The sequence below is a fragment of the Phalaenopsis equestris genome, unplaced genomic scaffold, assembly GCF_001263595.1.
Source record: "Phalaenopsis equestris unplaced genomic scaffold, ASM126359v1 Scaffold000002, whole genome shotgun sequence".
NCBI lineage: Eukaryota > Viridiplantae > Streptophyta > Magnoliopsida > Asparagales > Orchidaceae > Phalaenopsis > Phalaenopsis equestris.
This window is the reverse complement of record NW_018164444.1, coordinates 39,709,331-39,722,927: the sequence shown is the minus strand read 5'-3', so window position 1 is coordinate 39,722,927 and position 13,597 is coordinate 39,709,331. Positions and strand designations below refer to the sequence as shown.

The 13,597-nt window shown below is 39.9% G+C and overlaps 1 protein-coding gene across 5 annotated transcripts in view; it reads right to left on the bottom strand.

Moving 5' to 3' along the window:
• LOC110024235 (histone deacetylase 14) overlaps positions 1-13,597 on the bottom strand; it is a 52,768-nt gene that overhangs the window by 36,177 nt on the left and 2,994 nt on the right. For all 5 annotated transcript variants that reach the window (XM_020724087.1, XM_020724097.1, XM_020724105.1 and 2 more), the window contains exon 2: positions 4,819-5,078. In XM_020724087.1, coding sequence (XP_020579746.1) covers positions 4,819-5,078 — 260 coding nt within the window. The remainder of the gene's footprint in view (positions 1-4,818; positions 5,079-13,597) is intronic.

Sequence of the window (13,597 nt, the reverse complement as noted above, 5' to 3'; positions counted from 1 at the left end):
ACCACTACTTCAACACGTGCTTCGATGATGCAGGTGAAACTAGATCTCCCTCCTGTGAATCAAAAGCTTGATGGACCAGCCAAGTATCTAAGTTAGTCACGTCGTATTGAGGCGACTCTAGTAGGGAAGAGACTAGAAGGATATCTGACTGAGGACAAGCTAAAGAGCGGCAGCGCTGAGAGGGATAAGTGGAGGACCACACACGTCTTAATCTACACATGGCTACTCAATTCGATGCTTCTGTCTCAATAGATGGCATTCGAAAGGTGAGAGACATCTGCGAAAAATTGAAGAGGATTTATGCTGAGACTGAGAATCACACGAGAGTCAGCGTGAGATAAAAGCAATTTTACAGGGTGATAGATCGATTCAGAAATATGTCATAGATCTGGAACGACTGTGGGCAAATCTTGATCACTTCTCACCAATGTCTAGTTGTGGTGATCCAAAGTGCAAGAAAAGAGAGATCTTTGCACAAATGAGGACTTTGCAGATTTTGGCCCATCTGAACAAGGCCTTTGGTCAGAGAAGATCCATCCTTCTAGCTTAGACGACTATCCATTTAGTGGATGAGGTCATTGTTGCAATGATATAGAAGGAGAGTCACATGAAGCTACACCTTGAGGCGAGTGGAATTTCGGGTGCGCGATCAGCTTTGGTTGACTTGAGCTTAGGTATGATAGGTGTTCAGGGGGAGACTCGCAAGTGCTACAATTTTTGTGAAATTGGGCATTTGAGCTAAACCTGTCCTAGGCCACCTCAGGAGAGAGACACATACGCACGTGGACATGGTGGAGACCGTGGTCATAAAAAATGTGGAAAAGGGGGCTACCGGTGAAATTTGATGGTAGCAGAGGAGATAGAGACAAATGTGATTTTTACTAATGGGGACCATGAGTGTCTAGAGTTGTTAAAGAAAAAGCAAAAAGCCATAGGAAATGGGGCTGAGGATGCTTCCAAAGGGTAACATTGTCACTTATGCTCACTCCGACAAAGATACTTGTGCTACACATGCTCTTGCCTTTATTTCCACTACAGGATTATCAAAATGAATAGTAGATTCTGATGCATCTAGACATGTGATAGATACTGCTAATGAGTTTTCTTCCTATGTTCTCCTGTCAGAACCAAAGAGCATCCAGACTATTGATGGTACAGCACAACCTATAGTTGGTAAAGGTACAGTAAGGAATATCAATTATATGACTTTGTCTAATATCTTGTATGCTTCTTCTTTTCCAATGAATCTTTTATCCATTAGTGTCATTATTTTCCAGCTAAAATATGTTGTTTTATTTGATATTCCTAAAGTGATCTTTCAAGAGAAAGGGATGTGTCGAACACTTGAGACTGGAACGTGGAATAGTAGACTCTGGTACTTAGACCAAAAGAGGATGAACTCAACTTTGACATTCATGATGGAGAGTGTTGGAGTAGAAGAATCTGGGTGGAGTGTGGAGGATATGTTGCTGCTACATCACAGGCGCATTAGACACTATTGTTTTAGTTTATTGAGTCGGTTGTATCATTTGTTGTACAAAAGGACAAATAAACAAAAGTTAGTTTGTGATGCTTATGAGTTTGGCAAGCTTACTACGAGTTCTTACATCAATTCTAAGAATAAGAGTTTTGATCTTTTTGACTTGATGCATTCTGATATTTAAGGATCTTGTTCTATAAGTTTTATGAATGGTAGTCGATATTTTGTGATTATTATTGATTATTTTTCTCGTGTCACTTTGTATATTTGATAAAAAATAAGGGTGACGTGTTTGTTTGCTTTAAAGACTTTCACAAGTTAATCCAGACTCAATATAGTATAGTAGTGAAGATATTGAGGTGATAATGGGACAGAGTATACCGACAAATTTGGGGAATACTTATTAGCCCAAAGGAAATAACATCAAACCATATATCCATACACACTGGCACAAAATGGAATAGCGGAGAGAAAAAAAAACTTTCAAGAGGTAGCTCGAAGCATGATGATCACAATGAATGCCCCAAAGCACTTATAGGAAACAGTTTTGATGGTTGTTCAATTGATCAACAAAATGCCCTCAAGAGCGTTGGATTGGAAGTCAGGATATCAGGTATTGAAATGAGATATAGTGGGATCCTCCTATTAAAGGTGATGATCACAATGAATGTCCCAAAGCACTTATTGGAAACAGTTTTAATAGTTGTTCAATTGATCAACAGAATGCCCTCAAGAGCGTTGGATTGGAAGTCAGGATGTCAGATATTGAAATGAGATATAGTGGGATCCTTCTATTGAAGGTGTTTAGTTGTGTGTTTTGTGAAAGATAACAAGTCATCCTGGGAAGCTGGATCTCAGAGCTGTGAAATGTTTGTTTGTAAGTTATTATGCTACCCAAAAAGGGTATGTCTACAGGAGCCCAATAGAGGAGAATGTTTGTGAGCATGAGAAGTTAAATCATATTGTCGGCTGAAATTTTGGTCGGTCGTTTTGAAAATAATTTAATTTAATTATATATATATATATATATATATAATTTTGATTTTGAAAATAGTATTTTAATTTTGTAAAATTAATGAGATCAAATAAATCTCAAATATCTGATAACTTAGATAATCGAGCATAATACCCCAAGTGATACACTATCTCAAAAAATAAATACTTAAACTAAGAAATTTATGACTCTATTGTGGTCGCAGTTTATTTTACCTGGGTTTCAAGTTCCTTATAGAGGCAAGCCCCTATAGTTAATTGCATCTCAAATGACCGAAGTCACTCAAGAAAACTCTCGATTAAGATCAATAATTTTGTCTTCAAGAATTCAAAGTTTAGGTTTTTAAGGTTGGTCATGGAAAAGCAAGTGGAAGTGGCTCAAGTATGAACAGTTATTTTCATGAGTCAAATGAGTGAAAGGTAGGGGATGTTACAGATCCGAAGAAAACATCGATGACTTCCCAAACTATTCTATTATTTGCCTGTATGTTTTGGAAATGATGTTTTTTTAATATTTCATCCTGTCAATTATTATTTAGGCTTACACTTACATAATACCCAATTATGCAAATAGCTTGGAAGATAGAAGGATTTAAATCGTACGAACGATGACATCGGAATCCTAAAAAGTGTTAGGACTTATATTGCACAACAGAGCTGTGCAAAAGCTTAAAGATAAAGTAAGGATTTATGTCGCACTAGGAGGACCACCTCAAAGACATATGGATTTGTTGTTGTTTAAACTAAGAAAAATTTTAGCTAATGTAGATCTTGTTTGTTCTCTTGAAGATGTTCTTCTGTGCAATATATGTTTCACTGAAGTCAATCCGCTTCGTGTTGAGCCTTGCTCGTTCCCTGAAGTCGTCCCCCACCCTTGCATCTTGCTCAGAGCTCCTCGTTGTGATGGCTCCAAGTTCAGGGTTTTATGTCTTATGTTTTAATTTTGATTATTTTTATTAAGCCAGTTGATCTTATTATTATTAAAGTTAAAGGACATATTTGTTCATATGTTATAGTGATCCATCCTAAGAAACTGGACTATTGTTCTCTATCCTAAAGGCCTGGCAAATATATAGGTAGTAATGCACAAAAGTAAAGCATGCCATAAATATGCAGTAGAGAAGAAGAACAAATCAAAACAATGTGTACCTGGGATTTCTGTCGCTACTGCAAGGTTAGTATTACAAATAATAACATACATATATGCATAAAGATTTGAATAACAACACAAGGAAAGCCCAGGCAAGTAGAGCAGACTGAGTGGCACATATATGGAAGATCGGAGAGGGGTATAAGAGTTTAGTAAAGGGGGAGCTCAAAATCGTACTTTTCCCAGTGGAACTCCGTAGGCAACCATCGGCACCATGTATGTGAGGTACAACATAAAGTAAAAGGCTACCCACCAAACACTCATGGGAGAGCAATCCTCAACCCGACCTATGTAATTGACTCATGAATTTGTCACAAGTACTGTTTTAAAATGCCGAGTATTAGTTTTTCATGCAAAGATAACTTGAGTTTGTAAACATTTTGGCAAGCAAAATGTGAGTTTCATTCAAAAGTATATTTTGATATTATATATGTATGTTTTGAGAAATGAGTTAATCATACCAACAGGCTAGGATTTCCAGCTAACTATGAGAGCAAGAGGAAATTTTTTTTACTAGATGGTAGGGGCAGTAATGTCAATCTTTGACACTCGGGTCAAAATGCGCAATAATCCTCACATCTAAATGCATTTTCATCATTGCTCATACCTACCTGAACCACTGTCTTATAGTCTCTCCCTGATGCTTCATATAGCAGCCGCATCATTAATGATTCCACTTGAATATGGGTATTAAGAAGATTATGATGTGGAAGATAGCAATTATAATGAAGATGATATTTTGCTTTATAACGATGACGATTCTTTAGCTAATAGTTTGATTTTATATGAGTATTAATCTACAAAGTTATGCAAATGATCAATAATGTTTCTCAACTGATTTGGCAATGATGAAGTTATGCAAATGATGAATAATGTTTCTCACTATTAAATAAAGTTAGCCATAAGACCAACAAAATTGTACAATTTGGTAAAACTTATCTTAACATCCTCTTGTTTACGAGACTTAATGACTCAATAGAGAGGATTCGCAGTCATAGAGAATGAAAGTAGTAGATTTATTGCTTTCTTTGTGAACCTTATGTGTAATAGGACATAATACTTTAAAATCTTCGTTACATTACAATTTTTGCAGGGATTTAAATTTATGTAGCCAAAAAGAAGACTTTTTCAATATTATATGACCTCCGTACATATCTACACAGCTACACAAGACAGTAAAAATTAAAAAACAAACCTTATTATGGCCCATCGCAGGCGCTACAGAATACAGAATACGTGCATCATGCAGCGGAATATTTGAGCAACTCTGTTGCTCCCTTACATGAACATTTGAAGCCAAAACGGAAGCCCCATCACCATTTGCAGAGCATCTCAAATTAAGCCTCCAACATTGGCCAAAACTTCTCCTCATGGCAGTTACCTTTTCTTCAAAATTCAGTTTACAAATATTCTTGGTCTTTATATAACTTGGCACGATGCATGAAATTAAGTGCTCTGCAACAGAAGGATGAGAAAAAAAAACAAAAACATAACTATCAACAGAAAGTAGCAGCCCATTCTGAAAATGAAACTTACAAAGCGACGTGGAAAAGCCAAGAACCTAGAGCACAAAGGCATCAACAAGAGTGTGCATGCTATTCCAGGAAACCAAAACATGATTTATAATTTGATACAGGCCCCAAAATAGCTCCAAAATAATTTAACAATCCAATTAAGGACATCAAGCTCCATGCCCCAGTAATCTTCATGCAAAGTGGGACAAACAAGCTGATATCTTTGCTCATAACATTCAATTGCATCATGATTTGTGCCAAACTAGCTTCGCTCTAATGAAGCAAATGTTAATCAACACCTATCTCAAGGATCTAACATAAATCCAGTCATCCAATAAAACCATCATCAAAAACAATCTCAAAGCCATCAATATAGATAGTCATTTTATTTAGACCTCCAATTGCACCAATGTCATGACCAAGGGCCTCCATCATCCATGCAATGGCAAAATCTAGATTTAAAGTGAGAGATAAAGGTGTTTACCCCACTCTTGAGAACGATGAAACTCCCCATATTCAACATAGCTACATAAGGATTTATGATTGAAGCTTCTACTTTAAACATAATTATAAATATGTTTTTTTTGCAAACCTATGAAGCAAGGATAATCCTCAACCAATCCCTAGTTCTACCATAAAATCCATCCATAATTGCTAGCAAAACAATGGTCCAGCATGGATCTCAAAGATGATGTGGCGCATACTCTACCCTTTGATCAGCCAAAGACAAAAATACCCTCAATCGAGGAGAATTTCAGCTTAGTATGATCTCGAAGGCAATGTTGTTCATTATCCATCACACATCTGGTTAAGATACTTAAGCTCCTTTTATCGAAGTACCTATATTCAAGAGAATACAAATCTCTAAGATCTCGCTCTTTTATCCTAAAGAAAAACTTTGCCAAACTAATTACCACTCTCTTTTACCTTCACAACACAATGACTGACTTAAATTTGGGAAGATCTTCACAGGAACAAAATCCTCAGGATGACCTGCTGGCTTTTTTGTTTTAGTTGGTTGACTGTAGGGCATGGTATTGCACTTGATAATTTATCAACACAAACTCTAGTAGCATCTCAGACCATTTAACACATACCAGTAAAATGCTTCTCTACACAAGAATTTAATACCTCTTATGAATAAGACACAGGGACTAGGGCTGAACCATCAACATGCTTCTCTACACAAGGATTTAATACCTTTTATGAATAGGACGCAGGGGCTAGGGGCCAAACCGGTTCAATCCGGTTCAGGGTAGGGAGCTGAACCGGCTCAGCTCCTTCCTCTTTTCAGTGGGCGGAAATTATTCCCCCATTCCTATTTTCGTTTCCAGCCTATCCTGCTTCTATTTATATGTTGTTTGTAGTGTTAGGGTTCAGCATATGTTATTTTCATATTTTAGTTTATGAGGACAGCCTTCAGCATCCTGTTTTCCCCTTGAGGGTTGCATCCGATGGAAAGGTTGGTGCTCCGGCAGATACATTTCCTCTGTGGTGATTATCTCCCCCAACAACCACCTCACGAAACCAGCAAGCTCACAAACTTGGTCAGCCACCTTCCTACGATCCCAAAGTGCCGCTCCTCCTCCCTACTAGATACCCCAAGCCCTCATATAGCCTCTTCTATGCCTTCCACCTCCGCCTTATTCTCGTAACTCCCTCCCAAAATCCCTCCTTCATACATCTATCCCATGCTACAACTTCCTTCACGCCGCAACCCCAAGCCGGTTACTCCTCCAACCCGCAACTCCTCCCGTGACCCTCACCAGCCTCCCTTATTCCATAACCTGCCTCCACCTCTCCCGTGAACCCAGATCCAGGCCACTGTTCTCTATCGTGACACCCAAACCTACTGCTACTTGTGTCCTTACCATCCCTCCCTTTCACTGCTACTACACTCCACCCGGTCACCTCCCCACATCAGCCACACCTGCACCCACAAGTCCCCAACCAACCTTCCTACCTGTTGCCCAGCATCCTAACACCACCCTCGCTGTCTCCCTAGAGTGTCTTTTATTAATTGTGATTGCATTGTTCTGATGCTAAGCCTCTTTGATTGTAATCCTATTAAATTTCAGCAATACTATTTCCGTTTTATTTCGATTAGGGTTTCCTCCAATATCAGTTGACATTAGAGCAAGCCCAATCCTAGTCTCATCCTAGGGTTTCCTAGCATCCGCCCCTATCCAAACCATTCTTATTCCCAAACCTAGGCAAAATTTTGACCTAAATTTAACTCCCCCTGCTGATTTCAAAATCAGCAGCCATAAATTATTTTCCCTACCCCTTCAACAAGCCTCCTACCAACAAGTCTCCTACACCCTCTTTCACCTCCCAACCCAAAATCATAATCATGCCACCAAGTAAAAACATGCCCAAGCCTTTGCGGGAAGAGATACGGCGGGAGATACGACGGCTTCAGCGGAGGCTTATAGACATTGAGGTTGAAATCCAATGGGTGATTGCCCTCGACCGTGATCTGGAGAGTCGAAGGGGAGAATAAGAGAATATGAGGATGAAACGGGAGACAGTATCAGTTCCTACCAGCTTACTACAGACAGAAACTTCAAACTTTAGCTTAAGAAGTGGAGAACACTCCAACGAGTGACTACCACATTTTACAGGCAGAGGTCAACCTGAGGATCTTATAGCCAGAGTACACTCAGGGGAATACCCAAGAGGACCTTTTTAGAAAACAAACTAATTCAAAGTAGAGAACAGGTGAGACCAAGCTGCATGCATAAATTTGTCACAACCATGAAGTGTTGCAAGTGTCAAAGCTTTGGGCATGTGGAATTAAAATACACAATTAGGAGAGAGATTTGTTTCACTAAGCAGGGTGTTATTGAAAATTTGGGCAATGACATGGTTGGTCCGGGAGAAGATGAAGATGTCTAAGAGGATTCTTCACTTGCAACCTATAAGGAATAAATGTCACCAATTCAGTTGACTCGGAGATAGAGATTCCAGCTGAGGTAACACTCACGTCTCTAAAAGGTAGTGACTCTGAGGTAATGGGCGGTCCATCATGGTATGAGATTATGGTGCCTTGAGCTAGCATGTTACAGACTTTGAGAGGAACATCAGCAAGACCAACCTTGGATGTTTACAAGGGTTATGATTTTGAGGAGCCAACATCAGATATAGGTTCACCACAGAAAAGGGAAATGCAGATATTTCAGATTTATAGACCCCCTCCTAAGTTGCCCCTACGGAGGGAGATCCAACATTTCTGAAGAGGGGTCATCTTGTGTCATGCCTAGAATATTACGGGTAGAATTTCATATGTTAGGTTCAGCTCAGCGTATACCCATCAGCAGATGTCCAGATAGGAAGGACGAACCTCAGTTTTGAAATGTGCCCTAGGATCTTAAAGGAGGAGAAAATTCTTCAATGGGATCCAGGTCCTTTCACAGAAACTCTCTCTCCTAAGTGGTCTCTAGTGAGAGTGGCACAGTCTACCACAAATTTCATCCTAGAATTGATTTATTTTTACACACTTATTCATCAACTATAGTTCGTTGGGCACGATAGGTGAAAGGAGAATATTTCAAACTTAAGGGCTCAAGAGTTCTTTATATGTAGCTTCCGATCAAGATGTGTCAAAGAGGATGGATACGTATTCTACCAAAATGTATTGTGAAATGACAATGCCGACATGATCGGCCCGCCAGGAGGAGCCAGAAACTTCGACGCAGGGCGTCTGCCGACAAAACTTTTCATGCTTCGGTTGAATCCCTTCCCTCGGTGGTGATTATCTCCCCCAACAACCACCTCCCCCTTCTGACGCAGGGCGTCTGAACGGAGTCCAGATACGGGTGCGGAACAGCAAGCCGAAAAGGGGCGCTCGAAACCGCGAGGTCGAAGACCAGCAAAACCTCACAAAGCAAAGCGAGGTCTCACAATCCCGCAAAGACGAGATAACCCGCTGCAGGGAGAAATCATGAATTCCCGCGATCCAACCAGACTATTCTCACCAGATCTTTTCTGGGAAGTAATTTACGGATTCCTCATGCCTTTCCACCTATCCCTTTTATGTAGTTTCTCCTAAGCCTATAAATAGCTATCTTTGTGTATGTAGGAGTCAGATTTAAGTTGTGTTTGAGTTTAGCTTCAAATTTCTTGTGTGAAGTCCCTTTTCCCTTTTTGGGATTGTATCTAAAGAGGTGGTGGTGCTCCGGTTGTATCCTCTCCGAGGTGGTAGTTGTATCCCCCTTTCTACCCTTTCCAAACCTTCACCTCTCCATTCCTCTACCGCCGAACTCACCCACGGTCATCCCGACATCAAAATGTTTCCCCTTCCTACAAATCATTATTGTTGTCCCGCCTACCTAACTCTTCTTAAAACCCTCCCAACTACCACACTACTACTGCCAACCACCTACAATCCTTCCACTTGTTCCTATAGTTTCACACATTTCCTTCGCTACCAACTGCTTTCCGTGACTACCGACATCCTTCCTAATCATACATATTCCTCTAGCCGGCCTCCACCACCCATTGTGTTACATTTAGAGGTGTTGTTTATGTCGACTTATGTCTTGTGTTGTTATTTCTATTTGAGTCATGTTGTAATCTTATTTTAATATTAATGAAAGATTACCTTTTGAGTTTTCACTATTTTCCCTACTAGTTCCAGTATCACCTACCCTCTCGACCGCCAATCCTTGCTCTCAGCAACTTCACGCAGCCAACAACTTCCCGAACTTGGCGCGGTCACCTTCCTATGATTACAGAGTATCGCTCCTCCCTGTTGGATACCCCAAGCACTCCTGTAACCTCTTCTTTGCCCGCCACCTCTCCCCTATTCTTGTAACTCCCTCCCAGATTCCCTCTTCCATACAACCACACCCAGCTACAACTTCCTTCACACCGCAACCCCAACTCGGTCACTCCTCCAACTCGCAACTCCTCCCATGACCCTTGTCAACCTCCCTTCCTCTTGTAAAATGCCTTCCCCTCTCCTATGAACCCAGATCCAGGCCACTGTTCTCTGTCATAACACCCAAACCTGTTGCTACCTATGTCCCTGCCATCCCTCCCTTTCCCTAAACTGCTACTACACTCCACCCTATCACCTCCCCACATCAGCCGCACCTACAGCCACAAGTCCCCAACCAGTCGTCCTGCCTGATTTCCGAGCAGCCTATCGCCACCCTCGTCATCTCCCTAGAGTGTATTTTATTAATTGTGATTATATTGTTCTGATGCTAAGCAGCTTTGGTCGTAGTCCTATTAAATTTCAGCAATAATATTTTTGATTTATTCATGATTTGGGTTTCCTCTCGTATCAGAATATCTACAAAGATCAAACCTCTCATCTTCGACAAAGGTCAGCCCTCTTTTCAGGTTTCAACAATCATAGACTCTCCTAAGCTCTCCATCAAATACTAAAGGGCAAGCAAGGAGGTTTGCCTCTAGCAAAGGACATCCAAATTAATAATGATGCCATGGGCTGCGATCTATTCCATCATCAACCTTGATAATAATATGGCTTCATTATCCACACTTCTTCATGCAGATAAAGCTCCCACCTCAACTGGCATAGTTGGTTGCACCTTTTTATTTAGCTTTGGCTCCCACTTCTCAGTTGGCATTTTTGCCACCATCTCTTCAAGCAACTCCATCACTTGTCCCTCAAACAACTCAACCTTCTCTAAAATTTTAAGAAGGCTTTATAATCCTTAACTTGACTTTTTTTTTCCATGGGCACAGTAGCGACCTCAATCCTGAAAGGGTAAGTTCAATTCAAGAGGAGCATGAGTATTATAATCCTAAGTAGAAAGGTAGGCGTTGCGGCTATAGGTCCAAAACAAACACACCTAGCACTTCTAAAGTGCTATGAATAAGCAAGAAAGGTGGAAACCAAAGGCTTCCATTCTACTGTCAGGTAACTCAATGCTCCCAATATCCAAAAAAAAAGCAAGGAAGGCAGAGGTTACTGCGTGCCTAAAATAAGTGAGGTTGGCAAAGGCCAAAGGCTCCAACTTTTCTAACAAGCAATACAAGCACTTGCAAAGTACACTGAATGAGCAAGAAAAGTGATGCCAACAAGGCTTTGCTTTTGAGCACAGTTCCATTTCTCATATCTTAAAGCGAGCAAGGAATGATGGCAGAGTCAAGCACTCTTCAAAAGCAAGAAGATAAGGGGTAGGCGCAATTATAGAACCCTACACCTATGAAAATAAATACAAATAATAATTAATATATAATACTAACAAAAGATATCTATTAAATTAAAATAAGTGAATATTAATTGTTAGAAGTTATATCAGGAAATAATTTATTCATGTGAGAAGTTGTGAGAAATAAATTATTTCCTTATGTTATGAGTTATTTCCTTTCCTTTTTTATATTTATTTCCTTGGATTATGAGTTATTTCCTTTTCAATTTAAGACTCTTCTATTTTATGTTTTTTTTTATCTATAAATAAAATTAATATAAATTGATTATTGAAGATATTAGGTGTTATATCTTTCATTTCATATTATTTCTTTTTTATTGCATTTCATATTCTAGGAATCATGTAAGGGTTATTTATACACCCTTTCATATCAATAAAATAATTTTGTATTATTCTAAATTTCAACATAGTATCAGAGCTTATTTCATATCTTAGCCACCGGTCATCCTTTCAAAACCGTCGAACTCACTTCCTCTCATCATCCGTGCGGGAAGGGAGAGCACTCATTTTGATATTTGAAACTACGACTTTTTCTCTCCCTGAAAGCTTGGCCCGTCGGCCAACCCTTCTCAAGCTGGGAGTTTGCCAACCTCCCTCTTCATCCTTCTCGACACTCACAGGTTTATCATCTGCACATGTCGCCATTGATCAGTTTTCCAGCCTCAATTGTATCCTGATGATCGGCTTCTGAAACCCCAAAAACTCTCTTTGTTAATTGAATAGAGAAATTGAAGCAGACGTTATCTGAAACCATCTCTTCCATAAAAGCACTAGTTTTATCTCGCCTAGGCTGCTTTCGAAACACTCACTTATTTTCCACCGCCATCTCTACGAGCTTTTGTTGAATTCTTCATCTCGGGAAATCATACCGAACTATCTGGAGAATCCAATGGACGCTTGCTTCTGGATAGCCTAACACGAGGGCGCTCAGTGTAATTTTCTAAAGCTGAGCCCTATGGTGATTTTGATGGGTTCATCAATTGCATCACCTTCGTTTACTGTGATTGTGAGGAAGTTCAAATCTCGGAGCATGTTTTTCTTGTCATATGGCTTCTCGCTCTGTTTTATCAATTGGGCAAAGCTGCAGACTACTTCTATTGTCACCTTGCCAAACTCTCTACCTACTGGTGCTGGTGTGACCATAGTTCCGCTTGGAAATGGGGCACCTGGCATTTTTACCAGCATTGCGACCTTTGCGAGAACTAGAGTTGGGGAGGTTGGTCTTAACAGCATTCTTGGTGGTGTAGTCTTTGTTGCTTACATGGTTGTTGGGAATGTTTCTTTAATTATTATTGGAAAGAATGTCCACATTGATCGTAAATGTTTCATAAGAGATATTGGATTCTTCTTATCAGTCTTTGTCAGCCTTGTCAGTCACCTTAATTGTTGGGAAGATAAGTTTTTGGGGATAAATCTTCTTTGTTTTTATTTATGTGGTTTATGCTTTTGTGGTTGCAGCAAATGATATTCTAAAGAAGCATACAAGGAAGTTGAAGTTGAATTATGCGACTCGGCTGCTTCTTATTATAGGGTGCTTCCTTGCAAAGGAGGAGGATGAATTAGTTTATTGATTTTTGCATGATGATGACTTAGATATTAGAATATTTATTGGATACATCCGACATGGCCCTTCTGAGCGACCCAATTTTTCGCCCTTTTGTGGATAAATATGTTGCATATTAGGATGCCCTTTTTTGTCGATTATGTTAAGGCCCTCCTAAAGCTTTCGGAGCTTGGATTTGTTGAAGCTTGAATGTCCCAGACAAAGTACATTTACTGTAAAGTTTTCTTGGACTCTAGAGGGAGTTCTATATCATGTCATCTAAGCAAAAACTACAGTTGGTTGGTCGTATCCAATATCAGGCGCTCCTCAAAAGCTTTTTTGGGAACGGGGCTTCCTCCGGAATTTTTTTCATGCAGCAGACCCTCATCTGGAGTTTTTTTCCTGTATCAAGCCCTCCTCCGGAATCTTTTCTGTAGCAAACCCTCCTTTGAAGCTTTTCATGCATCTAACCCTCTGGAGCTTTTCATTTCTTCTGCAAGCCATACCCTGCAGCCTTTATCTGAAGGCTGCCTACTTCTATGCAAACTCCCTTGCATCATTAGCTGAAGAAGTTTTTCATCTACTTAAATGCACTGCAAGAACTGCAACCAATGACAACCGCAATCAACTAGAAGTCAGTTTTTTTTGCAGGTTGTCTACTTTCCTGCAAATTTCCCTGCAGCATTAACTGTAGAAGTTTTTCGCCTACCTATAGACACTGCAGAAACTGCA